At 64.4% G+C, this 24,511-nt stretch overlaps 4 protein-coding genes across 4 annotated transcripts; 1 reads left to right on the top strand and 3 right to left on the bottom strand.

The window, feature by feature from the left end:
* Positions 1 to 902: 902 nt before the first annotated feature.
* Positions 903 to 1,722, bottom strand: LOC141734496 (feather keratin 3-like). The gene has a single exon (XM_074566339.1). The coding sequence runs from the start codon at positions 1,656 to 1,658 to the stop codon at positions 1,293 to 1,295; it is 366 nt and encodes a 121-aa protein (XP_074422440.1). The 5' UTR covers positions 1,659 to 1,722; the 3' UTR covers positions 903 to 1,292.
* Positions 1,723 to 8,501: 6,779 nt separating this feature from the next.
* Positions 8,502 to 9,117, top strand: LOC141734565 (feather keratin 3-like). The gene has a single exon (XM_074566447.1). It carries the CDS (start codon positions 8,724 to 8,726, stop codon positions 9,087 to 9,089), a length of 366 nt encoding a protein of 121 aa, XP_074422548.1. The 5' UTR covers positions 8,502 to 8,723; the 3' UTR covers positions 9,090 to 9,117.
* Positions 9,118 to 16,562: 7,445 nt separating this feature from the next.
* LOC141734499 (feather keratin 3-like) lies at positions 16,563 to 17,382 on the bottom strand. The gene has a single exon (XM_074566342.1). It carries the CDS (start codon positions 17,316 to 17,318, stop codon positions 16,953 to 16,955), a length of 366 nt encoding a protein of 121 aa, XP_074422443.1. The 5' UTR covers positions 17,319 to 17,382; the 3' UTR covers positions 16,563 to 16,952.
* Positions 17,383 to 21,782: 4,400 nt separating this feature from the next.
* LOC141734497 (feather keratin 3-like) lies at positions 21,783 to 22,602 on the bottom strand. The gene has a single exon (XM_074566340.1). The coding sequence runs from the start codon at positions 22,536 to 22,538 to the stop codon at positions 22,173 to 22,175; it is 366 nt and encodes a 121-aa protein (XP_074422441.1). The 5' UTR covers positions 22,539 to 22,602; the 3' UTR covers positions 21,783 to 22,172.
* Between the last annotated feature and the right edge of the window lie 1,909 nt (positions 22,603 to 24,511).

Raw genomic sequence — 24,511 nt, forward strand, 5'->3', positions numbered from 1 at the left:
CAGCCGCTGCCGCTGCTCGCTCACCCTCACAGTGCAAAGAGTGGTTTGGGATTTGGAGGTGGAACCTCCTGCGTTTCAGCTGGTGCCCGTTGCCTCTTGTCCTGGCACTGGACACCTCTGAAAAGAGCCTGCCTCCATCTTCTTCACGCCTTCCCTTCAGGCACGTGTGCACCTCGAAGAGACCCCTCCCACCCCTGGAGCCTCCTCAGCACCAAGAGGAACAGTCCCAGCTCTCTCAGGCTCTCCCCACAAGAGACCTGCTCCCTGTCCCTGCATCACCTGCGTGGCCCTTTGCTGCGCTCTCTCCAGTAGCCCCACATCTCTCCTGTGCTGGGGAGCCCAGCGCTCCACACAGCACCACAGATTTGGCCTGGCCAGCGCTGAGAGGAGGGCAAGGATCCCCTCCCTCACGTGCTGGCCACACTCCTCCGCATGCAGCCCAACACACCGCTGGCTGCCTTGGCCCCAAGCCACCTTGCCAACTCATGCTCACCTTGGTGTCCCCCAGGGCCTTTCCTGACACGCTGCTCTCCAGCATTGACGGCCATCTCCCAAGCCTTGGCTTGAACGCTGGCTCTCGTCCAGCCTCCTCTGTGCGGGTGCCCAGAGCTGCTGCCTTGCTTCTGCAGAGCAGCGGGACCCGGCAGAGCTGGTGCCACTCCTGGGCGGAGAAGGCCAGGCAAGGAAGCACTGCCAGCCCCTCTCCTGCCCTCCGCCCTTTCCCCACATCCTGCAAGCCCCACCAAAAGGCTCTCTCTCCCCTGCCTGCTGCCTCCAGCCTCCCTCTCCCCAAACCGCCCACCCTCTCCCAGCCTGGGAAGCTCAGGAACAGCATTTGCCCTCCCACTGCTGCTTGGCCCCCGCACCGGCGGTCTTCCCAACTTGCCACAAGGAGGGAGGGAGACGTGACTTGCATGCAGGAAACCTTTATTGTGCCCAGAGGGGCAGGAGAGAGCGACAGAGAGACGGTGGGCAAGACCCGACCCAGAGAGGCTGGATGCCACGTGTAGCAGCAGGCAGAGGAACCTTCTGCAGGGCATGGCTTCTCGCTCCAGATGGCTCCTTGGTGCAGCATTCCAGATGTTGAGGACTTGGCCCATCAGCCCCGCAGAGCCTTTTGGGTCCAGCTCCTTCCCTGAGCGAGAGCTGGGAGGCAAGGGCAGGAGAAGAGGCCAGGGAAGGGCCAAGGGTGTGCGGCACGGCGAGTGCCCCGTGCCCTCCAGCTCAGCCCTGCATGGCTGGTTGTGGCGTTGGCGTTTGGGCTGGGGGCAGCGCCCGGGTCTGGGCTGGGTCTAGCAGGGCCCACAGGTGTCCCAGAGCTTCTTGGTGTAGCGGGGCAAGACGCAAGGGCTGCAGGCAGGAGCAGCGTAGGGTCTGCCAAAGGTGCAGAGGCCTCCCGAGCCCTGGGTGGCCCCGGCACCGTAGAGGCCCCCCAGCCCCAGGGAGCCCCCAAAGGCGGGTGCTCCGGAGGAGCCCACCACGGCTTGCTGGGGGAAGGAGCTGAGGATGGGGCCGGGGAAGGTGACCACGACCGGGGGCGGCTGGATGAAGGCCGAGGAGTCGGGGCACTGGCGGGCGCACAGCTCGTTGCAGCTCTCAGCGATGGGCTGAGGGACGGCGACGCTGGTTTTTGGTGGGCACAGGTCGTAGCAAGACATCTTTGTGCGGGATGAGATGGTGCTCTGCAAGAGGGCAGAGATGGTGAGAGAGCAGCAGAGGGGAGCGCCCAAGACAAAAGAACCCAGGTCCTTGCAGGGGTCCAGGAGGAGAAGCGCTCGCGGACTTACCCTGTTCCTCGAGGAGAAGGCAGCCAGAGCAGTGGTTGGGAGAGCGTGGCAGAGGGAGAGCTTTTATAGTGGCCCCGCCATTGCTCAGCACCACCTGGGCCAATCTGCAGAGGCGGCACTCCCTGCTGCTGAGGAAGATGGGGCTGTCCTTCTGCCCCTCCCTGAGTCAGCATCCCCTCGCCACACCAGCACATGCCGCTTCCCAGGCTTTCCTCCCCTTTCTGCTTCATGGACGAAATGAGAGCAGGCATCTCCCTGCGGGGGGCGCGCACAAGAGGAGAGGGCCCTGCTCCTGCAGCTCCTCGCTGCCTGCCTCGTGCTCTGCCCTCCAAAGAGAGCTGTGCCCTGTGCCCGCAGCCAGGCTCTGCTGGCAGGAGAGCCGCGAGTGCCAGCGGGGCCAGCCCAGCCGGGGGCTGCTGTGGTCGCGCCAGCAGACGGAGCTCCCATGTCAAGAGCACGCCAGGGGCAGCCCCTGACCAGCACCATCTCCCAGCAATGGGCTTGCGGGGACACTTGAGAGGGCTTTACAAGGCTGGGGCAGGGCTGGCAGGAGCCTGTGCCCTGTGGGTCCAGGTGGGTGTCCGTGCTCCTTGCACCATGTACCTCCGGGAAGAGCACGAGGGGTATTTCTCCCCCAGGCTTGCACAGGTCCATGGCCAGGGCCCGCAGGCGCATGGAGGCCGGCTCCGTTGGACTGGCGAGTGATGCATCGTGCTGAGCAGGCAGTGTCCGAGAGGAGTGCCTTTCCTTTGGCATTTCGTAACCTCGCGCCTCGGCAGATAATAGCCACACAGTGTACGTCATGTGGGCGCTGGCATGCGGGAGGCCTTTGCAAGGCTGCCTTCTTGGCCAGCACCACAAGCCCGGACTTCCCTGTGGCACTGCAAAGAAGGCCCGGGTCCGCCCCGAGAGCAAGCCCTTGGGGAAGAGCTATGGCACGCACGGCGCCTGCAGTCAGCCTTTGTCACGCTGCGTGCCCTCTTACGCAGCGAGATAATGAAAAGACAGCGGGGCTCATTTGGCCCATGAGGTGGCAGCTGGCAAGCGTGCGAGCGGGGTAATTGCAGGGGCTGATAGAGCGGGTTGGGGCTGCTGAGGAAACGGCGTCAGCAAAACAGCCCCGTGCCACGCAGGGAGGAGGCAGGGGCTTGGTTGCCACGGGCCACGTGCCCCCAGCGTGGCCAGCTCCTCCCCATGCTCGCTGGAGCAGCATAAAAGCACTGGCCTGGCCGAGCGCTGGCATCCAGTGCTCCTGCCTCGCTCTGCTCAGGAAAAGGGTAGGTGGTGCCTGTGGGTCTGTGCCTCCTCTGGCAGGGGCCGGCGTGGGGCCTCCCTGGCCAGGAGAGCCCTGACGGCAGTGGCCGTGCTGGCAGCAGCCTTGGACGGCCAGGGCGCGCTGAGCCGCAGCAGGAGGAGGAAGGAGCCCCGTGGCTACGGCACCCACAGCCGGGCCCTGCACAGGCTCTTGGGGAGGCCTTGCGTGCCCTCTGTGCACGCAGAGAGGGCAAGGCGAGGGGTGCGGAGAGCAGGGCACTGAGTAGGGCTGGCTGGGCAAAGGGCAAGCGGCGGGCGGTGTGGGCAAGGCGGTGGCTCTCTCCCCTCCAGCTGCGGGGCAGCTCTGGGAAGAGGGCACTGCTCGGCTGGGGCATCTCCCCCTCGCTCACGACACCTCTCCTTGCGGCCGTGTCTTTCAGGCTCAGCTCTCTCACAGCAACGATGTCTTGCTACGACCTGTGCCCACCAAAAACCAGCGTCGCCGTCCCTCAGCCCATCGCTGAGAGCTGCAACGAGCTGTGCGCCCGCCAGTGCCCCGACTCCTCGGCCTTCATCCAGCCGCCCCCGGTCGTGGTCACCTTCCCCGGCCCCATCCTCAGCTCCTTCCCCCAGCAAGCCGTGGTGGGCTCCTCCGGAGCACCCGCCTTTGGGGGCTCCCTGGGGCTGGGGGGCCTCTACGGTGCCGGGGCCACCCAGGGCTCGGGAGGCCTCTGCACCTTTGGCAGACCCTACGCTGCTCCTGCCTGCAGCCCTTGCGTCTTGCCCCGCTACACCAAGAAGCTCTGGGACACCTGTGGGCCCTGCTAGACCCAGCCCCAAAGACCCCAGAGCCTCTGGGCCACCTCCGCTTCACGCCCCCTCTCCTTTCTCCTCTCCTGCCCCGCTCTCCATGACACCACTCTGCCTTGCTCTGGCCCGTGCCCACATGCACAACTCCACCAGCGTCCCACCGGGCACTTGCTTGTCTCTGCAACGACCACCGCCTGCCAGAAGCCTGAAGGAGCAGCTCTCTTGAAGCCTGGGGGGACAACCTGCCTGCCTCTGCCTTCCGTGTCTTTCTCCGTTCAATAAAACAAGCCTGCCTCCAACCCCTGCCTCTGCGTTTTCCCTCTCAAGGCCCAGGGTGGGCTGCAGGGCCTCCTCGCCCTGCCCGTGCTCCCCGCCAGCCGGGCCAGGGCAGTCTCTCAGCCCCAGCAGAGCCAGGCCCAGCTGCCTTTGGGGACAGCCCCCAGCCCTGCCATCTCTGGCCACACACGCTCCAAGGGCCCTGCCTGAACACAGGCTGCTCCCGTCCTGCAGGACATGCAGCTCCAGGGCGTTTGCAGACCTACAGCCTCCCTGCGCCTGAGCCAGGAGCAATTCCCGCCATGGCTCCAGCCCCTTTGTGTCTCTACGACTCTGCCAAATGCCCTATGACAAAAAGCAAAGGGCAATATTTCTTTTCCTCTTTACTACCCCGTTCCCTTTGGTTCCCTTTGGTTCCCTTCCCGCTTCTTCTCACCCTTCCTTCTCCCCTTCCACCTCCTCCTTCCCTTTCTCAACTCCTGCACAGACTGAAAACGCTCCGTGCTCCTCCGTTCTCTTCCACAGACAGCCCTGGGGCGTTTGCAGACCTCCAGCCTCCCTGCGCCTGAGTGCGGCTGCCCCAGGGGCCGGGAGCCTGCCAGGAGCAATTCCTGCCGTGGCTCCAACCTCTTTGTGTTGCCCGACCTCTGCTAAAGGCCCTGGGAGGAAAAGCAAAGGGGAGGCTCCCGCTACCCCTTCCTCTTCCCTATCACCTTCCCATTCCCTTTCCTCTTTTCTTCCCCTTTCGTTCCTTCTTCTTCTTCCTCCGCTTCTACTTCTTTCTATTCCTTTGCCCTCGGATTCTCCTTCCTCTCTCCTTGCCCTTTGCTCCTTCACCTTCTCTTTCCCCTTCCACTTCCTCATCACCTTCTCACGGCCACAACACACCAACACACTCCATGCTGGTCAGCTCTCTGGCCCAGACAAAAAAAAATCTCAGAAATCACAGCCTGATTATTGTGGCAGGAGCCTTTGCAGGGCATCTTGTCCTGCTGCCGCCTCCAGCAGCGTCGCCCAGAGCCAGCTGCCCGGGACCATCGCCAGAAGACTTTGGCAAACGTGCAAGGATGGAGACCCCCGCAACCTCCCAGGTCAGCCGCTGCCGCTGCTCGCTCACCCTCACAGTGCAAAGAGTGGTTTGGGATTTGGAGGTGGAACCTCCTGCGTTTCAGCTGGTGCCCGTTGCCTCTTGTCCTGGCACTGGACACCTCTGAAAAGAGCCTGCCTCCATCTTCTTCACGCCTTCCCTTCAGGCACGTGTGCACCTCGAAGAGACCCCTCCCACCCCTGGAGCCTCCTCAGCACCAAGAGGAACAGTCCCAGCTCTCTCAGGCTCTCCCCACAAGAGACCTGCTCCCTGTCCCTGCATCACCTGCGTGGCCCTTTGCTGCGCTCTCTCCAGTAGCCCCACATCTCTCCTGTGCTGGGGAGCCCAGCGCTCCACACAGCACCACAGATTTGGCCTGGCCAGCGCTGAGAGGAGGGCAAGGATCCCCTCCCTCACGTGCTGGCCACACTCCTCCGCATGCAGCCCAACACACCGCTGGCTGCCTTGGCCCCAAGCCACCTTGCCAACTCATGCTCACCTTGGTGTCCCCCAGGGCCTTTCCTGACACGCTGCTCTCCAGCATTGACGGCCATTTCCCAAGCCTTGGCTTGAACGCTGGCTCTCGTCCAGCCTCCTCTGTGCGGGTGCCCAGAGCTGCTGCCTTGCTTCTGCAGAGCAGCGGGACCCGGCAGAGCTGGTGCCACTCCTGGGCGGAGAAGGCCAGGCAAGGAAGCACTGCCAGCCCCTCTCCTGCCCTCTGCCCTTTCCCCACATCCTGCAAGCCCCACCAAAAGGCTCTCTCTCCCCTGCCTGCTGCCTCCAGCCTCCCTCTCCCCAAACCGCCCACCCTCTCCCAGCCTGGGAAGCTCAGGAACAGCATTTGCCCTCCCACTGCTGCTTGGCCCCCGCACCGGCGGTCTTCCCAACTTGCCACAAGGAGGGAGGGAGACGTGACTTGCATGCAGGAAACCTTTATTGTGCCCAGAGGGGCAGGAGAGAGCGACAGAGAGACGGTGGGCAAGACCCGACCCAGAGAGGCTGGATGCCACGTGTAGCAGCAGGCAGAGGAACCTTCTGCAGGGCATGGCTTCTCGCTCCAGATGGCTCCTTGGTGCAGCATTCCAGATGTTGAGGACTTGGCCCATCAGCCCCGCAGAGCCTTTTGGGTCCAGCTCCTTCCCTGAGCGAGAGCTGGGAGGCAAGGGCAGGAGAAGAGGCCAGGGAAGGGCCAAGGGTGTGCGGCACGGCGAGTGCCCCGTGCCCTCCAGCTCAGCCCTGCATGGCTGGTTGTGGCGTTGGCGTTTGGGCTGGGGGCAGCGCCCGGGTCTGGGCTGGGTCTAGCAGGGCCCACAGGTGTCCCAGAGCTTCTTGGTGTAGCGGGGCAAGACGCAAGGGCTGCAGGCAGGAGCAGCGTAGGGTCTGCCAAAGGTGCAGAGGCCTCCCGAGCCCTGGGTGGCCCCGGCACCGTAGAGGCCCCCCAGCCCCAGGGAGCCCCCAAAGGCGGGTGCTCCGGAGGAGCCCACCACGGCTTGCTGGGGGAAGGAGCTGAGGATGGGGCCGGGGAAGGTGACCACAACCGGGGGCGGCTGGATGAAGGCCGAGGAGTCAGGGCACTGGCGGGCGCACAGCTCGTTGCAGCTCTCAGCGATGGGCTGAGGGACGGCGACGCTGGTTTTTGGTGGGCACAGGTCGTAGCAAGACATCTTTGTGCGGGATGAGATGGTGCTCTGCAAGAGGGCAGAGATGGTGAGAGAGCAGCAGAGGGGAGCGCCCAAGACAAAAGAACCCAGGTCCTTGCAGGGGTCCAGGAGGAGAAGCGCTCGCGGACTTACCCTGTTCCTCGAGGAGAAGGCAGCCAGAGCAGTGGTTGGGAGAGCGTGGCAGAGGGAGAGCTTTTATAGTGGCCCCGCCATTGCTCAGCACCACCTGGGCCAATCTGCAGAGGCGGCACTCCCTGCTGCTGAGGAAGATGGGGCTGTCCTTCTGCCCCTCCCTGAGTCAGCATCCCCTCGCCACACCAGCACATGCCGCTTCCCAGGCTTTCCTCCCCTTTCTGCTTCATGGACGAAATGAGAGCAGGCATCTCCCTGCGGGGGGCGCGCACAAGAGGAGAGGGCCCTGCTCCTGCAGCTCCTCGCTGCCTGCCTCGTGCTCTGCCCTCCAAAGAGAGCTGTGCCCTGTGCCCGCAGCCAGGCTCTGCTGGCAGGAGAGCCGCGAGTGCCAGCGGGGCCAGCCCAGCCGGGGGCTGCTGTGGTCGCGCCAGCAGACGGAGCTCCCATGTCAAGAGCACGCCAGGGGCAGCCCCTGACCAGCACCATCTCCCAGCAATGGGCTTGCGGGGACACTTGAGAGGGCTTTACAAGGCTGGGGCAGGGCTGGCAGGAGCCTGTGCCCTGTGGGTCCAGGTGGGTGTCCGTGCTCCTTGCACCATGTACCTCCGGGAAGAGCACGAGGGGTATTTCTCCCCCAGGCTTGCACAGGTCCATGGCCAGGGCCCGCAGGCGCATGGAGGCCGGCTCCGTTGGACTGGCGAGTGATGCATCGTGCTGAGCAGGCAGTGTCCGAGAGGAGTGCCTTTCCTTTGGCATTTCGTAACCTCGCGCCTCGGCAGATAATAGCCACACAGTGTACGTCATGTGGGCGCTGGCATGCGGGAGGCCTTTGCAAGGCTGCCTTCTTGGCCAGCACCACAAGCCCGGACTTCCCTGTGGCACTGCAAAGAAGGCCTGGGTCCGCCCCGAGAGCAAGCCCTTGGGGAAGAGCTATGGCACGCACGGCACCTGCAGTCAGCCTTTGTCACGCTGCGTGCCCTCTTACGCAGCGAGATAATGAAAAGACAGCGGGGCTCATTTGGCCCATGAGGTGGCAGCTGGCAAGCGTGCGAGCGGGGTAATTGCAGGGGCTGATAGAGCGGGTTGGGGCTGCTGAGGAAACGGCGTCAGCAAAACAGCCCCGTGCCACGCAGGGAGGAGGCAGGGGCTTGGTTGCCACGGGCCACGTGCCCCCAGCGTGGCCAGCTCCTCCCCATGCTCGCTGGAGCAGCATAAAAGCACTGGCCTGGCCGAGCGCTGGCATCCAGTGCTCCTGCCTCGCTCTGCTCAGGAAAAGGGTAGGTGGTGCCTGTGGGTCTGTGCCTCCTCTGGCAGGGGCCGGCGTGGGGCCTCCCTGGCCAGGAGAGCCCTGACGGCAGTGGCCGTGCTGGCAGCAGCCTTGGACGGCCAGGGCGCGCTGAGCCGCAGCAGGAGGAGGAAGGAGCCCCGTGGCTGCGGCACCCACAGCCGGGCCCTGCACAGGCTCTTGGGGAGGCCTTGCGTGCCCTCTGTGCACGCAGAGAGGGCAAGGCGAGGGGTGCGGAGAGCAGGGCACTGAGTAGGGCTGGCTGGGCAAAGGGCAAGCGGCGGGCGGTGTGGGCAAGGCGGTGGCTCTGTCCCCTCCAGCTGCGGGGCAGCTCTGGGAAGAGGGCACTGCTCGGCTGGGGCATCTCCCCCTCGCTCACGATACCTCTCCTTGCGGCCGTGTCTTTCAGGCTCAGCTCTCTCACAGCAACGATGTCTTGCTACGACCTGTGCCCACCAAAAACCAGCGTCGCCGTCCCTCAGCCCATCGCTGAGAGCTGCAACGAGCTGTGCGCCCGCCAGTGCCCCGACTCCTCGGCCTTCATCCAGCCGCCCCCGGTCGTGGTCACCTTCCCCGGCCCCATCCTCAGCTCCTTCCCCCAGCAAGCCGTGGTGGGCTCCTCCGGAGCACCCGCCTTTGGGGGCTCCCTGGGGCTGGGGGGCCTCTACGGTGCCGGGGCCACCCAGGGCTCGGGAGGCCTCTGCACCTTTGGCAGACCCTACGCTGCTCCTGCCTGCAGCCCTTGCGTCTTGCCCCGCTACACCAAGAAGCTCTGGGACACCTGTGGGCCCTGCTAGACCCAGCCCCAAAGACCCCAGAGCCTCTGGGCCACCTCCGCTTCACGCCCCCTCTCCTTTCTCCTCTCCTGCCCCGCTCTCCATGACACCACTCTGCCTTGCTCTGGCCCGTGCCCACATGCACAACTCCACCAGCGTCCCACCGGGCACTTGCTTGTCTCTGCAACGACCACCGCCTGCCAGAAGCCTGAAGGAGCAGCTCTCTTGAAGCCTGGGGGGACAACCTGCCTGCCTCTGCCTTCCGTGTCTTTCTCCGTTCAATAAAACAAGCCTGCCTCCAACCCCTGCCTCTGCGTTTTCCCTCTCAAGGCCCAGGGTGGGCTGCAGGGCCTCCTCGCCCTGCCCGTGCTCCCCGCCAGCCGGGCCAGGGCAGTCTCTCAGCCCCAGCAGAGCCAGGCCCAGCTGCCTTTGGGGACAGCCCCCAGCCCTGCCATCTCTGGCCACACACGCTCCAAGGGCCCTGCCTGAACACAGGCTGCTCCCGTCCTGCAGGACATGCAGCTCCAGGGCGTTTGCAGACCTACAGCCTCCCTGCGCCTGAGCCAGGAGCAATTCCCGCCATGGCTCCAGCCCCTTTGTGTCTCTACGACTCTGCCAAATGCCCTATGACAAAAAGCAAAGGGCAATATTTCTTTTCCTCTTTACTACCCCGTTCCCTTTGGTTCCCTTTGGTTCCCTTCCCGCTTCTTCTCACCCTTCCTTCTCCCCTTCCACCTCCTCCTTCCCTTTCTCAACTCCTGCACAGACTGAAAACGCTCCGTGCTCCTCCGTTCTCTTCCACAGACAGCCCTGGGGCGTTTGCAGACCTCCAGCCTCCCTGCGCCTGAGTGCGGCTGCCCCAGGGGCCGGGAGCCTGCCAGGAGCAATTCCTGCCGTGGCTCCAACCTCTTTGTGTTGCCCGACCTCTGCTAAAGGCCCTGGGAGGAAAAGCAAAGGGGAGGCTCCCGCTACCCCTTCCTCTTCCCTATCACCTTCCCATTCCCTTTCCTCTTTTCTTCCCCTTTCGTTCCTTCTTCTTCTTCCTCCGCTTCTACTTCTTTCTATTCCTTTGCCCTCGGATTCTCCTTCCTCTCTCCTTGCCCTTTGCTCCTTCACCTTCTCTTTCCCCTTCCACTTCCTCATCACCTTCTCACGGCCACAACACACCAACACACTCCATGCTGGTCAGCTCTCTGGCCCAGACAAAAAAAAATCTCAGAAATCACAGCCTGATTATTGTGGCAGGAGCCTTTGCAGGGCATCTTGTCCTGCTGCCGCCTCCAGCAGCGTCGCCCAGAGCCAGCTGCCCGGGACCATCGCCAGAAGACTTTGGCAAACGTGCAAGGATGGAGACCCCCGCAACCTCCCAGGTCAGCCGCTGCCGCTGCTCGCTCACCCTCACAGTGCAAAGAGTGGTTTGGGATTTGGAGGTGGAACCTCCTGCGTTTCAGCTGGTGCCCGTTGCCTCTTGTCCTGGCACTGGACACCTCTGAAAAGAGCCTGCCTCCATCTTCTTCACGCCTTCCCTTCAGGCACGTGTGCACCTCGAAGAGACCCCTCCCACCCCTGGAGCCTCCTCAGCACCAAGAGGAACAGTCCCAGCTCTCTCAGGCTCTCCCCACAAGAGACCTGCTCCCTGTCCCTGCATCACCTGCGTGGCCCTTTGCTGCGCTCTCTCCAGTAGCCCCACATCTCTCCTGTGCTGGGGAGCCCAGCGCTCCACACAGCACCACAGATTTGGCCTGGCCAGCGCTGAGAGGAGGGCAAGGATCCCCTCCCTCACGTGCTGGCCACACTCCTCCGCATGCAGCCCAACACACCGCTGGCTGCCTTGGCCCCAAGCCACCTTGCCAACTCATGCTCACCTTGGTGTCCCCCAGGGCCTTTCCTGACACGCTGCTCTCCAGCATTGACGGCCATTTCCCAAGCCTTGGCTTGAACGCTGGCTCTCGTCCAGCCTCCTCTGTGCGGGTGCCCAGAGCTGCTGCCTTGCTTCTGCAGAGCAGCGGGACCCGGCAGAGCTGGTGCCACTCCTGGGCGGAGAAGGCCAGGCAAGGAAGCACTGCCAGCCCCTCTCCTGCCCTCTGCCCTTTCCCCACATCCTGCAAGCCCCACCAAAAGGCTCTCTCTCCCCTGCCTGCTGCCTCCAGCCTCCCTCTCCCCAAACCGCCCACCCTCTCCCAGCCTGGGAAGCTCAGGAACAGCATTTGCCCTCCCACTGCTGCTTGGCCCCCGCACCGGCGGTCTTCCCAACTTGCCACAAGGAGGGAGGGAGACGTGACTTGCATGCAGGAAACCTTTATTGTGCCCAGAGGGGCAGGAGAGAGCGACAGAGAGACGGTGGGCAAGACCCGACCCAGAGAGGCTGGATGCCACGTGTAGCAGCAGGCAGAGGAACCTTCTGCAGGGCATGGCTTCTCGCTCCAGATGGCTCCTTGGTGCAGCATTCCAGATGTTGAGGACTTGGCCCATCAGCCCCGCAGAGCCTTTTGGGTCCAGCTCCTTCCCTGAGCGAGAGCTGGGAGGCAAGGGCAGGAGAAGAGGCCAGGGAAGGGCCAAGGGTGTGCGGCACGGCGAGTGCCCCGTGCCCTCCAGCTCAGCCCTGCATGGCTGGTTGTGGCGTTGGCGTTTGGGCTGGGGGCAGCGCCCGGGTCTGGGCTGGGTCTAGCAGGGCCCACAGGTGTCCCAGAGCTTCTTGGTGTAGCGGGGCAAGACGCAAGGGCTGCAGGCAGGAGCAGCGTAGGGTCTGCCAAAGGTGCAGAGGCCTCCCGAGCCCTGGGTGGCCCCGGCACCGTAGAGGCCCCCCAGCCCCAGGGAGCCCCCAAAGGCGGGTGCTCCGGAGGAGCCCACCACGGCTTGCTGGGGGAAGGAGCTGAGGATGGGGCCGGGGAAGGTGACCACGACCGGGGGCGGCTGGATGAAGGCCGAGGAGTCAGGGCACTGGCGGGCGCACAGCTCGTTGCAGCTCTCAGCGATGGGCTGAGGGACGGCGACGCTGGTTTTTGGTGGGCACAGGTCGTAGCAAGACATCTTTGTGCGGGATGAGATGGTGCTCTGCAAGAGGGCAGAGATGGTGAGAGAGCAGCAGAGGGGAGCGCCCAAGACAAAAGAACCCAGGTCCTTGCAGGGGTCCAGGAGGAGAAGCGCTCGCGGACTTACCCTGTTCCTCGAGGAGAAGGCAGCCAGAGCAGTGGTTGGGAGAGCGTGGCAGAGGGAGAGCTTTTATAGTGGCCCCGCCATTGCTCAGCACCACCTGGGCCAATCTGCAGAGGCGGCACTCCCTGCTGCTGAGGAAGATGGGGCTGTCCTTCTGCCCCTCCCTGAGTCAGCATCCCCTCGCCACACCAGCACATGCCGCTTCCCAGGCTTTCCTCCCCTTTCTGCTTCATGGACGAAATGAGAGCAGGCATCTCCCTGCGGGGGGCGCGCACAAGAGGAGAGGGCCCTGCTCCTGCAGCTCCTCGCTGCCTGCCTCGTGCTCTGCCCTCCAAAGAGAGCTGTGCCCTGTGCCCGCAGCCAGGCTCTGCTGGCAGGAGAGCCGCGAGTGCCAGCGGGGCCAGCCCAGCCGGGGGCTGCTGTGGTCGCGCCAGCAGACGGAGCTCCCATGTCAAGAGCACGCCAGGGGCAGCCCCTGACCAGCACCATCTCCCAGCAATGGGCTTGCGGGGACACTTGAGAGGGCTTTACAAGGCTGGGGCAGGGCTGGCAGGAGCCTGTGCCCTGTGGGTCCAGGTGGGTGTCCGTGCTCCTTGCACCATGTACCTCCGGGAAGAGCACGAGGGGTATTTCTCCCCCAGGCTTGCACAGGTCCATGGCCAGGGCCCGCAGGCGCATGGAGGCCGGCTCCGTTGGACTGGCGAGTGATGCATCGTGCTGAGCAGGCAGTGTCCGAGAGGAGTGCCTTTCCTTTGGCATTTCGTAACCTCGCGCCTCGGCAGATAATAGCCACACAGTGTACGTCATGTGGGCGCTGGCATGCGGGAGGCCTTTGCAAGGCTGCCTTCTTGGCCAGCACCACAAGCCCGGACTTCCCTGTGGCACTGCAAAGAAGGCCTGGGTCCGCCCCGAGAGCAAGCCCTTGGGGAAGAGCTATGGCACGCACGGCGCCTGCAGTCAGCCTTTGTCACGCTGCGTGCCCTCTTACGCAGCGAGATAATGAAAAGACAGCGGGGCTCATTTGGCCCATGAGGTGGCAGCTGGCAAGCGTGCGAGCGGGGTAATTGCAGGGGCTGATAGAGCGGGTTGGGGCTGCTGAGGAAACGGCGTCAGCAAAACAGCCCCGTGCCACGCAGGGAGGAGGCAGGGGCTTGGTTGCCACGGGCCACGTGCCCCCAGCGTGGCCAGCTCCTCCCCATGCTCGCTGGAGCAGCATAAAAGCACTGGCCTGGCCGAGCGCTGGCATCCAGTGCTCCTGCCTCGCTCTGCTCAGGAAAAGGGTAGGTGGTGCCTGTGGGTCTGTGCCTCCTCTGGCAGGGGCCGGCGTGGGGCCTCCCTGGCCAGGAGAGCCCTGACGGCAGTGGCCGTGCTGGCAGCAGCCTTGGACGGCCAGGGCGCGCTGAGCCGCAGCAGGAGGAGGAAGGAGCCCCGTGGCTGCGGCACCCACAGCCGGGCCCTGCACAGGCTCTTGGGGAGGCCTTGCGTGCCCTCTGTGCACGCAGAGAGGGCAAGGCGAGGGGTGCGGAGAGCAGGGCACTGAGTAGGGCTGGCTGGGCAAAGGGCAAGCGGCGGGCGGTGTGGGCAAGGCGGTGGCTCTGTCCCCTCCAGCTGCGGGGCAGCTCTGGGAAGAGGGCACTGCTCGGCTGGGGCATCTCCCCCTCGCTCACGATACCTCTCCTTGCGGCCGTGTCTTTCAGGCTCAGCTCTCTCACAGCAACGATGTCTTGCTACGACCTGTGCCCACCAAAAACCAGTGTCGCCGTCCCTCAGCCCATCGCTGAGAGCTGCAACGAGCTGTGCGCCCGCCAGTGCCCCGACTCCTCGGCCTTCATCCAGCCGCCCCCGGTCGTGGTCACCTTCCCCGGCCCCATCCTCAGCTCCTTCCCCCAGCAAGCCGTGGTGGGCTCCTCCGGAGCACCCGCCTTTGGGGGCTCCCTGGGGCTGGGGGGCCTCTACGGTGCCGGGGCCACCCAGGGCTCGGGAGGCCTCTGCACCTTTGGCAGACCCTACGCTGCTCCTGCCTGCAGCCCTTGCGTCTTGCCCCGCTACACCAAGAAGCTCTGGGACACCTGTGGGCCCTGCTAGACCCAGCCCCAAAGACCCCAGAGCCTCTGGGCCACCTCCGCTTCACGCCCCCTCTCCTTTCTCCTCTCCTGCCCCGCTCTCCATGACACCACTCTGCCTTGCTCTGGCCCGTGCCCACATGCACAACTCCACCAGCGTCCCACCGGGCACTTGCTTGTCTCTGCAACGACCACCGCCTGCCAGAAGCCTGAAGGAGCAGCTCTCTTGAAGCCTGGGGGGACAACCTGCCTGCCTCTGCCTTCCGTGTCTTTCTCCGTTCAATAAAACAAGCCTGCCTCCAACCCCTGCCTCTGCGTTTTCCCTCTCAAGGCCCAGGGTGGGCTGCAGGGCCTCCTCGCCCTGCCCGTGCTCCCCGCCAGCCGGGCCAGGGCAGTCTCTCAGCCCCAGCAGAGACAGGCCCAGCTGCCTTTGGGGACAGCCCCCAGCCCTGCCATCTCTGGCCACACACGCTCCAAGGGCCCTGCCTGAACACAGGCTGCTCCCGTCCTGCAGGACATGCAGCTCCAGGGCGTTTGCAGACCTACAGCCTCCCTGCGCCTGAGCCAGGAGCAATTCCCGCCATGGCTCCAGCCCCTTTGTGTCTCTACGACTCTGCCAAATGCCCTATGACAAAAAGCAAAGGGCAATATTTCTTTTCCTCTTTACTACCCCGTTCCCTTTGGTTCCCTTTGGTTCCCTTCCCGCTTCTTCTCACCCTTCCTTCTCCCCTTCCACCTCCTCCTTCCCTTTCTCAACTCCTGCACAGACTGAAAACGCTCCGTGCTCCTCCGTTCTCTTCCACAGACAGCCCTGGGGCGTTTGCAGACCTCCAGCCTCCCTGCGCCTGAGTGCGGCTGCCCCAGGGGCCGGGAGCCTGCCAGGAGCAATTCCTGCCGTGGCTCCAACCTCTTTGTGTTGCCCGACCTCTGCTAAAGGCCCTGGGAGGAAAAGCAAAGGGGAGGCTCCCGCTACCCCTTCCTCTTCCCTATCACCTTCCCATTCCCTTTCCTCTTTTCTTCCCCTTTCGTTCCTTCTTCTTCTTCCTCCGCTTCTACTTCTTTCTATTCCTTTGCCCTCGGATTCTCCTTCCTCTCTCCTTGCCCTTTGCTCCTTCACCTTCTCTTTCCCCTTCCACTTCCTCATCACCTTCTCACGGCCACAACACACCAACACACTCCATGCTGGTCAGCTCTCTGGCCCAGACAAAAAAAAATCTCAGAAATCACAGCCTGATTATTGTGGCAGGAGCCTTTGCAGGGCATCTTGTCCTGCTGCCGCCTCCAGCAGCGTCGCCCAGAGCCAGCTGCCCGGGACCATCGCCAGAAGACTTTGGCAAACGTGCAAGGATGGAGACCCCCGCAACCTCCCAGGTCAGCCGCTGCCGCTGCTCGCTCACCCTCACAGTGCAAAGAGTGGTTTGGGATTTGGAGGTGGAACCTCCTGCGTTTCAGCTGGTGCCCGTTGCCTCTTGTCCTGGCACTGGACACCTCTGAAAAGAGCCTGCCTCCATCTTCTTCACGCCTTCCCTTCAGGCACGTGTGCACCTCGAAGAGACCCCTCCCACCCCTGGAGCCTCCTCAGCACCAAGAGGAACAGTCCCAGCTCTCTCAGGCTCTCCCCACAAGAGACCTGCTCCCTGTCCCTGCATCACCTGCGTGGCCCTTTGCTGCGCTCTCTCCAGTAGCCCCACATCTCTCCTGTGCTGGGGAGCCCAGCGCTCCACACAGCACCACAGATTTGGCCTGGCCAGCGCTGAGAGGAGGGCAAGGATCCCCTCCCTCACGTGCTGGCCACACTCCTCCGCATGCAGCCCAACACACCGCTGGCTGCCTTGGCCCCAAGCCACCTTGCCAACTCATGCTCACCTTGGTGTCCCCCAGGGCCTTTCCTGACACGCTGCTCTCCAGCATTGACGGCCATCTCCCAAGCCTTGGCTTGAACGCTGGCTCTCGTCCAGCCTCCTCTGTGCGGGTGCCCAGAGCTGCTGCCTTGCTTCTGCAGAGCAGCGGGACCCGGCAGAGCTGGTGCCACTCCTGGGCGGAGAAGGCCAGGCAAGGAAGCACTGCCAGCCCCTCTCCTGCCCTCCGCCCTTTCCCCACATCCTGCAAGCCCCACCAAAAGGCTCTCTCTCCCCTGCCTGCTGCCTCCAGCCTCCCTCTCCCCAAACCGCCCACCCTCTCCCAGCCTGGGAAGCTCAGGAACAGCATTTGCCCTCCCACTGCTGCTTGGCCCCCGCACCGGCGGTCTTCCCAACTTGCCACAAGGAGGGAGGGAGACGTGACTTGCATGCAGGAAACCTTTATTGTGCCCAGAGGGGCAGGAGAGAGCGACAGAGAGACGGTGGGCAAGACCCGACCCAGAGAGGCTGGATGCCACGTGTAGCAGCAGGCAGAGGAACCTTCTGCAGGGCATGGCTTCTCGCTCCAGATGGCTCCTTGGTGCAGCATTCCAGATGTTGAGGACTTGGCCCATCAGCCCCGCAGAGCCTTTTGGGTCCAGCTCCTTCCCTGAGCGAGAGCTGGGAGGCAAGGGCAGGAGAAGAGGCCAGGGAAGGGCCAAGGGTGTGCGGCACGGCGAGTGCCCCGTGCCCTCCAGCTCAGCCCTGCATGGCTGGTTGTGGCGTTGGCGTTTGGGCTGGGGGCAGCGCCCGGGTCTGGGCTGGGTCTAGCAGGGCCCACAGGTGTCCCAGAGCTTCTTGGTGTAGCGGGGCAAGACGCAAGGGCTGCAGGCAGGAGCAGCGTAGGGTCTGCCAAAGGTGCAGAGGCCTCCCGAGCCCTGGGTGGCCCCGGCACCGTAGAGGCCCCCCAGCCCCAGGGAGCCCCCAAAGGCGGGTGCTCCGGAGGAGCCCACCACGGCTTGCTGGGGGAAGGAGCTGAGGATGGGGCCGGGGAAGGTGACCACGACCGGGGGCGGCTGGATGAAGGCCGAGGAGTCGGGGCACTGGCGGGCGCACAGCTCGTTGCAGCTCTCAGCGATGGGCTGAGGGACGGCGACGCTGGTTTTTGGTGGGCACAGGTCGTAGCAAGACATCTTTGTGCGGGATGAGATGGTGCTCTGCAAGAGGGCAGAGATGGTGAGAGAGCAGCAGAGGGGAGCGCCCAAGACAAAAGAACCCAGGTCCTTGCAGGGGTCCAGGAGGAGAAGCGCTCGCGGACTTACCCTGTTCCTCGAGGAGAAGGCAGCCAGAGCAGTGGTTGGGAGAGCGTGGCAGAGGGAGAGCTTTTATAGTGGCCCCGCCATTGCTCAGCACCACCTGGGCCAATCTGCAGAGGCGGCACTCCCTGCTGCTGAGGAAGATGGGGCTGTCCTTCTGCCCCTCCCTGAGTCAGCATCCCCTCGCCACACCAGCACATGCCGCTTCCCAGGCTTTCCTCCCCTTTCTGCTTCATGGACGAAATGAGAGCAGGCATCTCCCTGCGGGGGGCGCGCACAAGAGGAGAGGGCCCTGCTCCTGCAGCTCCTCGCTGCCTGCCTCGTGCTCTGCCCTCCAAAGAGAGCTGTGCCCTGTGCCCGCAGCCAGGCTCTGCTGGCAGGAGAGCCGCGAGTGCCAGCGGGGCCAGCCCAGCCGGGGGCTGCTGTGGTCGCGCCAGCAGACGGAGCTCCCATGTCAAGAGCACGCCAGGGGCAGCCCCTGACCAGCACCATCTCCCAGCAATGGGCTTGCGGGGACACTTGAGAGGGCTTTACAAGGCTGGGGCAGGGCTGGCAGGAGCCTGTGCCCTGTGGGTCCAGGTGGGTGTCCGTGCTCCTTGCACCATGTACCTCCGGGAAGAGCACGAGGGGTATTTCTCCCCCAGGCTTGCACAGGTCCATGGCCAGGGCCCGCAGGCGCATGGAGGCCGGCTCCGTTGGACTGGCGAGTGATGCATCGTGCTGAGCAGGCAGTGTCCGAGAGGAGTGCCTTTCCTTTGGCATTTCGTAACCTCGCGCCTCGGCAGATAATAGCCACACAGTGTACGTCATGTGGGCGCTGGCATGCGGGAGGCCTTTGCAAGGCTGCCTTCTTGGCCAGCACCACAAGCCCGGACTTCCCTGTGGCACTGCAAAGAAGGCCCGGGTCCGCCCCGAGAGCAAGCCCTTGGGGAAGAGCTATGGCACGCACGGCGCCTGCAGTCAGCCTTTGTCACGCTGCGTGCCCTCTTACGCAGCGAGATAATGAAAAGACAGCGGGGCTCATTTGGCCCATGAGGTGGCAGCTGGCAAGCGTGCGAGCGGGGTAATTGCAGGGGCTGATAGAGCGGGTTGGGGCTGCTGAGGAAACGGCGTCAGCAAAACAGCCCCGTGCCACGCAGGGAGGAGGCAGGGGCTTGGTTGCCACGGGCCACGTGCCCCCAGCGTGGCCAGCTCCTCCCCATGCTCGCTGGAGCAGCATAAAAGCACTGGCCTGGCCGAGCGCTGGCATCCAGTGCTCCTGCCTCGCTCTGCTCAGGAAAAGGGTAGGTGGTGCCTGTGGGTCTGTGCCTCCTCTGGCAGGGGCCGGCGTGGGGCCTCCCTGGCCAGGAGAGCCCTGACGGCAGTGGCCGTGCTGGCAGCAGCCTTGGACGGCCAGGGCGCGCTGAGCCGCAGCAGGAGGAGGAAGGAGCCCCGTGGCTGCGGCACCCACAGCCGGGCCCTGCACAGGCTCTTGGGGAGGCCTTGCGTGCCCTCTGTGCACGCAGAGAGGGCAAGGCGAGGGGTGCGGAGAGCAGGGCACTGAGTAGGGCTGGCTGGGCAAAGGGCAAGCGGCGGGCGGTGTGGGCAAGGCGGTGGCTCTGTCCCCTCCAGCTGCGGGGCAGCTCTGGGAAGAGGGCACTGCTCGGCTGGGGCATCTCCCCCTCGCTCACGATACCTCTCCTTGCGGCCGTGTCTTTCAGGCTCAGCTCTCTCACAGCAACGATGTCTTGCTACGACCTGTGCCCACCAAAAACCAGTGTCGCCGTCCCTCAGCCCATCGCTGAGAGCTGCAACGAGCTGTGCGCCCGCCAGTGCCCCGACTCCTCGGCCTTCATCCAGCCGCCCCCGGTCGTGGTCACCTTCCCCGGCCCCATCCTCAGCTCCTTCCCCCAGCAAGCCGTGGTGGGCTCCTCCGGAGCACCCGCCTTTGGGGGCTCCCTGGGGCTGGGGGGCCTCTACGGTGCCGGGGCCACCCAGGGCTCGGGAGGCCTCTGCACCTTTGGCAGACCCTACGCTGCTCCTGCCTGCAGCCCTTGCGTCTTGCCCCGCTACACCAAGAAGCTCTGGGACACCTGTGGGCCCTGCTAGACCCAGCCCCAAAGACCCCAGAGCCTCTGGGCCACCTCCGCTTCACGCCCCCTCTCCTTTCTCCTCTCCTGCCCCGCTCTCCATGACACCACTCTGCCTTGCTCTGGCCCGTGCCCACATGCACAACTCCACCAGCGTCCCACCGGGCACTTGCTTGTCTCTGCAACGACCACCGCCTGCCAGAAGCCTGAAGGAGCAGCTCTCTTGAAGCCTGGGGGGACAACCTGCCTGCCTCTGCCTTCCGTGTCTTTCTCCGTTCAATAAAACAAGCCTGCCTCCAACCCCTGCCTCTGCGTTTTCCCTCTCAAGGCCCAGGGTGGGCTGCAGGGCCTCCTCGCCCTGCCCGTGCTCCCCGCCAGCCGGGCCAGGGCAGTCTCTCAGCCCCAGCAGAGACAGGCCCAGCTGCCTTTGGGGACAGCCCCCAGCCCTGCCATCTCTGGCCACACACGCTCCAAGGGCCCTGCCTGAACACAGGCTGCTCCCGTCCTGCAGGACATGCAGCTCCAGGGCGTTTGCAGACCTACAGCCTCCCTGCGCCTGAGCCAGGAGCAATTCCCGCCATGGCTCCAGCCCCTTTGTGTCTCTACGACTCTGCCAAATGCCCTATGACAAAAAGCAAAGGGCAATATTTCTTTTCCTCTTTACTACCCCGTTCCCTTTGGTTCCCTTTGGTTCCCTTCCCGCTTCTTCTCACCCTTCCTTCTCCCCTTCCACCTCCTCCTTCCCTTTCTCAACTCCTGCACAGACTGAAAACGCTCCGTGCTCCTCCGTTCTCTTCCACAGACAGCCCTGGGGCGTTTGCAGACCTCCAGCCTCCCTGCGCCTGAGTGCGGCTGCCCCAGGGGCCGGGAGCCTGCCAGGAGCAATTCCTGCCGTGGCTCCAACCTCTTTGTGTTGCCCGACCTCTGCTAAAGGCCCTGGGAGGAAAAGCAAAGGGGAGGCTCCCGCTACCCCTTCCTCTTCCCTATCACCTTCCCATTCCCTTTCCTCTTTTCTTCCCCTTTCGTTCCTTCTTCTTCTTCCTCCGCTTCTACTTCTTTCTATTCCTTTGCCCTCGGATTCTCCTTCCTCTCTCCTTGCCCTTTGCTCCTTCACCTTCTCTTTCCCCTTCCACTTCCTCATCACCTTCTCACGGCCACAACACACCAACACACTCCATGCTGGTCAGCTCTCTGGCCCAGACAAAAAAAAATCTCAGAAATCACAGCCTGATTATTGTGGCAGGAGCCTTTGCAGGGCATCTTGTCCTGCTGCCGCCTCCAGCAGCGTCGCCCAGAGCCAGCTGCCCGGGACCATCGCCAGAAGACTTTGGCAAACGTGCAAGGATGGAGACCCCCGCAACCTCCCAGGTCAGCCGCTGCCGCTGCTCGCTCACCCTCACAGTGCAAAGAGTGGTTTGGGATTTGGAGGTGGAACCTCCTGCGTTTCAGCTGGTGCCCGTTGCCTCTTGTCCTGGCACTGGACACCTCTGAAAAGAGCCTGCCTCCATCTTCTTCACGCCTTCCCTTCAGGCACGTGTGCACCTCGAAGAGACCCCTCCCACCCCTGGAGCCTCCTCAGCACCAAGAGGAACAGTCCCAGCTCTCTCAGGCTCTCCCCACAAGAGACCTGCTCCCTGTCCCTGCATCACCTGCGTGGCCCTTTGCTGCGCTCTCTCCAGTAGCCCCACATCTCTCCTGTGCTGGGGAGCCCAGCGCTCCACACAGCACCACAGATTTGGCCTGGCCAGCGCTGAGAGGAGGGCAAGGATCCCCTCCCTCACGTGCTGGCCACACTCCTCCGCATGCAGCCCAACACACCGCTGGCTGCCTTGGCCCCAAGCCACCTTGCCAACTCATGCTCACCTTGGTGTCCCCCAGGGCCTTTCCTGACACGCTGCTCTCCAGCATTGACGGCCATCTCCCAAGCCTTGGCTTGAACGCTGGCTCTCGTCCAGCCTCCTCTGTGCGGGTGCCCAGAGCTGCTGCCTTGCTTCTGCAGAGCAGCGGGACCCGGCAGAGCTGGTGCCACTCCTGGGCGGAGAAGGCCAGGCAAGGAAGCACTGCCAGCCCCTCTCCTGCCCTCCGCCCTTTCCCCACATCCTGCAAGCCCCACCAAAAGGCTCTCTCTCCCCTGCCTGCTGCCTCCAGCCTCCCTCTCCCCAAACCGCCCACCCTCTCCCAGCCTGGGAAGCTCAGGAACAGCATTTGCCCTCCCACTGCTGCTTGGCCCCCGCACCGGCGGTCTTCCCAACTTGCCACAAGGAGGGAGGGAGACGTGACTTGCATGCAGGAAACCTTTATTGTGCCCAGAGGGGCAGGAGAGAGCGACAGAGAGACGGTGGGCAAGACCCGACCCAGAGAGGCTGGATGCCACGTGTAGCAGCAGGCAGAGGAACCTTCTGCAGGGCATGGCTTCTCGCTCCAGATGGCTCCTTGGTGCAGCATTCCAGATGTTGAGGACTTGGCCCATCAGCCCCGCAGAGCCTTTTGGGTCCAGCTCCTTCCCTGAGCGAGAGCTGGGAGGCAAGGGCAGGAGAAGAGGCCAGGGAAGGGCCAAGGGTGTGCGGCACGGCGAGTGCCCCGTGCCCTCCAGCTCAGCCCTGCATGGCTGGTTGTGGCGTTGGCGTTTGGGCTGGGGGCAGCGCCCGGGTCTGGGCTGGGTCTAGCAGGGCCCACAGGTGTCCCAGAGCTTCTTGGTGTAGCGGGGCAAGACGCAAGGGCTGCAGGCAGGAGCAGCGTAGGGTCTGCCAAAGGTGCAGAGGCCTCCCGAGCCCTGGGTGGCCCCGGCACCGTAGAGGCCCCCCAGCCCCAGGGAGCCCCCAAAGGCGGGTGCTCCGGAGGAGCCCACCACGGCTTGCTGGGGGAAGGAGCTGAGGATGGGGCCGGGGAAGGTGACCACGACCGGGGGCGGCTGGATGAAGGCCGAGGAGTCGGGGCACTGGCGGGCGCACAGCTCGTTGCAGCTCTCAGCGATGGGCTGAGGGACGGCGACGCTGGTTTTTGGTGGGCACAGGTCGTAGCAAGACATCTTTGTGCGGGATGAGATGGTGCTCTGCAAGAGGGCAGAGATGGTGAGAGAGCAGCAGAGGGGAGCGCCCAAGACAAAAGAACCCAGGTCCTTGCAGGGGTCCAGGAGGAGAAGCGCTCGCGGACTTACCCTGTTCCTCGAGGAGAAGGCAGCCAGAGCAGTGGTTGGGAGAGCGTGGCAGAGGGAGAGCTTTTATAGTGGCCCCGCCATTGCTCAGCACCACCTGGGCCAATCTGCAGAGGCGGCACTCCCTGCTGCTGAGGAAGATGGGGCTGTCCTTCTGCCCCTCCCTGAGTCAGCATCCCCTCGCCACACCAGCACATGCCGCTTCCCAGGCTTTCCTCCCCTTTCTGCTTCATGGACGAAATGAGAGCAGGCATCTCCCTGCGGGGGGCGCGCACAAGAGGAGAGGGCCCTGCTCCTGCAGCTCCTCGCTGCCTGCCTCGTGCTCTGCCCTCCAAAGAGAGCTGTGCCCTGTGCCCGCAGCCAGGCTCTGCTGGCAGGAGAGCCGCGAGTGCCAGCGGGGCCAGCCCAGCCGGGGGCTGCTGTGGTCGCGCCAGCAGACGGAGCTCCCATGTCAAGAGCACGCCAGGGGCAGCCCCTGACCAGCACCATCTCCCAGCAATGGGCTTGCGGGGACACTTGAGAGGGCTTTACAAGGCTGGGGCAGGGCTGGCAGGAGCCTGTGCCCTGTGGGTCCAGGTGGGTGTCCGTGCTCCTTGCACCATGTACCTCCGGGAAGAGCACGAGGGGTATTTCTCCCCCAGGCTTGCACAGGTCCATGGCCAGGGCCCGCAGGCGCATGGAGGCCGGCTCCGTTGGACTGGCGAGTGATGCATCGTGCTGAGCAGGCAGTGTCCGAGAGGAGTGCCTTTCCTTTGGCATTTCGTAACCTCGCGCCTCGGCAGATAATAGCCACACAGTGTACGTCATGTGGGCGCTGGCATGCGGGAGGCCTTTGCAAGGCTGCCTTCTTGGCCAGCACCACAAGCCCGGACTTCCCTGTGGCACTGCAAAGAAGGCCCGGGTCCGCCCCGAGAGCAAGCCCTTGGGGAAGAGCTATGGCACGCACGGCGCCTGCAGTCAGCCTTTGTCACGCTGCGTGCCCTCTTACGCAGCGAGATAATGAAAAGACAGCGGGGCTCATTTGGCCCATGAGGTGGCAGCTGGCAAGCGTGCGAGCGGGGTAATTGCAGGGGCTGATAGAGCGGGTTGGGGCTGCTGAGGAAACGGCGTCAGCAAAACAGCCCCGTGCCACGCAGGGAGGAGGCAGGGGCTTGGTTGCCACGGGCCACGTGCCCCCAGCGTGGCCAGCTCCTCCCCATGCTCGCTGGAGCAGCATAAAAGCACTGGCCTGGCCGAGCGCTGGCATCCAGTGCTCCTGCCTCGCTCTGCTCAGGAAAAGGGTAGGTGGTGCCTGTGGGTCTGTGCCTCCTCTGGCAGGGGCCGGCGTGGGGCCTCCCTGGCCAGGAGAGCCCTGACGGCAGTGGCCGTGCTGGCAGCAGCCTTGGACGGCCAGGGCGCGCTGAGCCGCAGCAGGAGGAGGAAGGAGCCCCGTGGCTGCGGCACCCACAGCCGGGCCCTGCACAGGCTCTTGGGGAGGCCTTGCGTGCCCTCTGTGCACGCAGAGAGGGCAAGGCGAGGGGTGCGGAGAGCAGGGCACTGAGTAGGGCTGGCTGGGCAAAGGGCAAGCGGCGGGCGGTGTGGGCAAGGCGGTGGCTCTGTCCCCTCCAGCTGCGGGGCAGCTCTGGGAAGAGGGCACTGCTCGGCTGGGGCATCTCCCCCTCGCTCACGATACCTCTCCTTGCGGCCGTGTCTTTCAGGCTCAGCTCTCTCACAGCAACGATGTCTTGCTACGACCTGTGCCCACCAAAAACCAGTGTCGCCGTCCCTCAGCCCATCGCTGAGAGCTGCAACGAGCTGTGCGCCCGCCAGTGCCCCGACTCCTCGGCCTTCATCCAGCCGCCCCCGGT

This window comes from Larus michahellis, chromosome 24, assembly GCF_964199755.1.
Source record: "Larus michahellis chromosome 24, bLarMic1.1, whole genome shotgun sequence".
Taxonomy (NCBI): Eukaryota; Metazoa; Chordata; class Aves; order Charadriiformes; family Laridae; genus Larus; species Larus michahellis.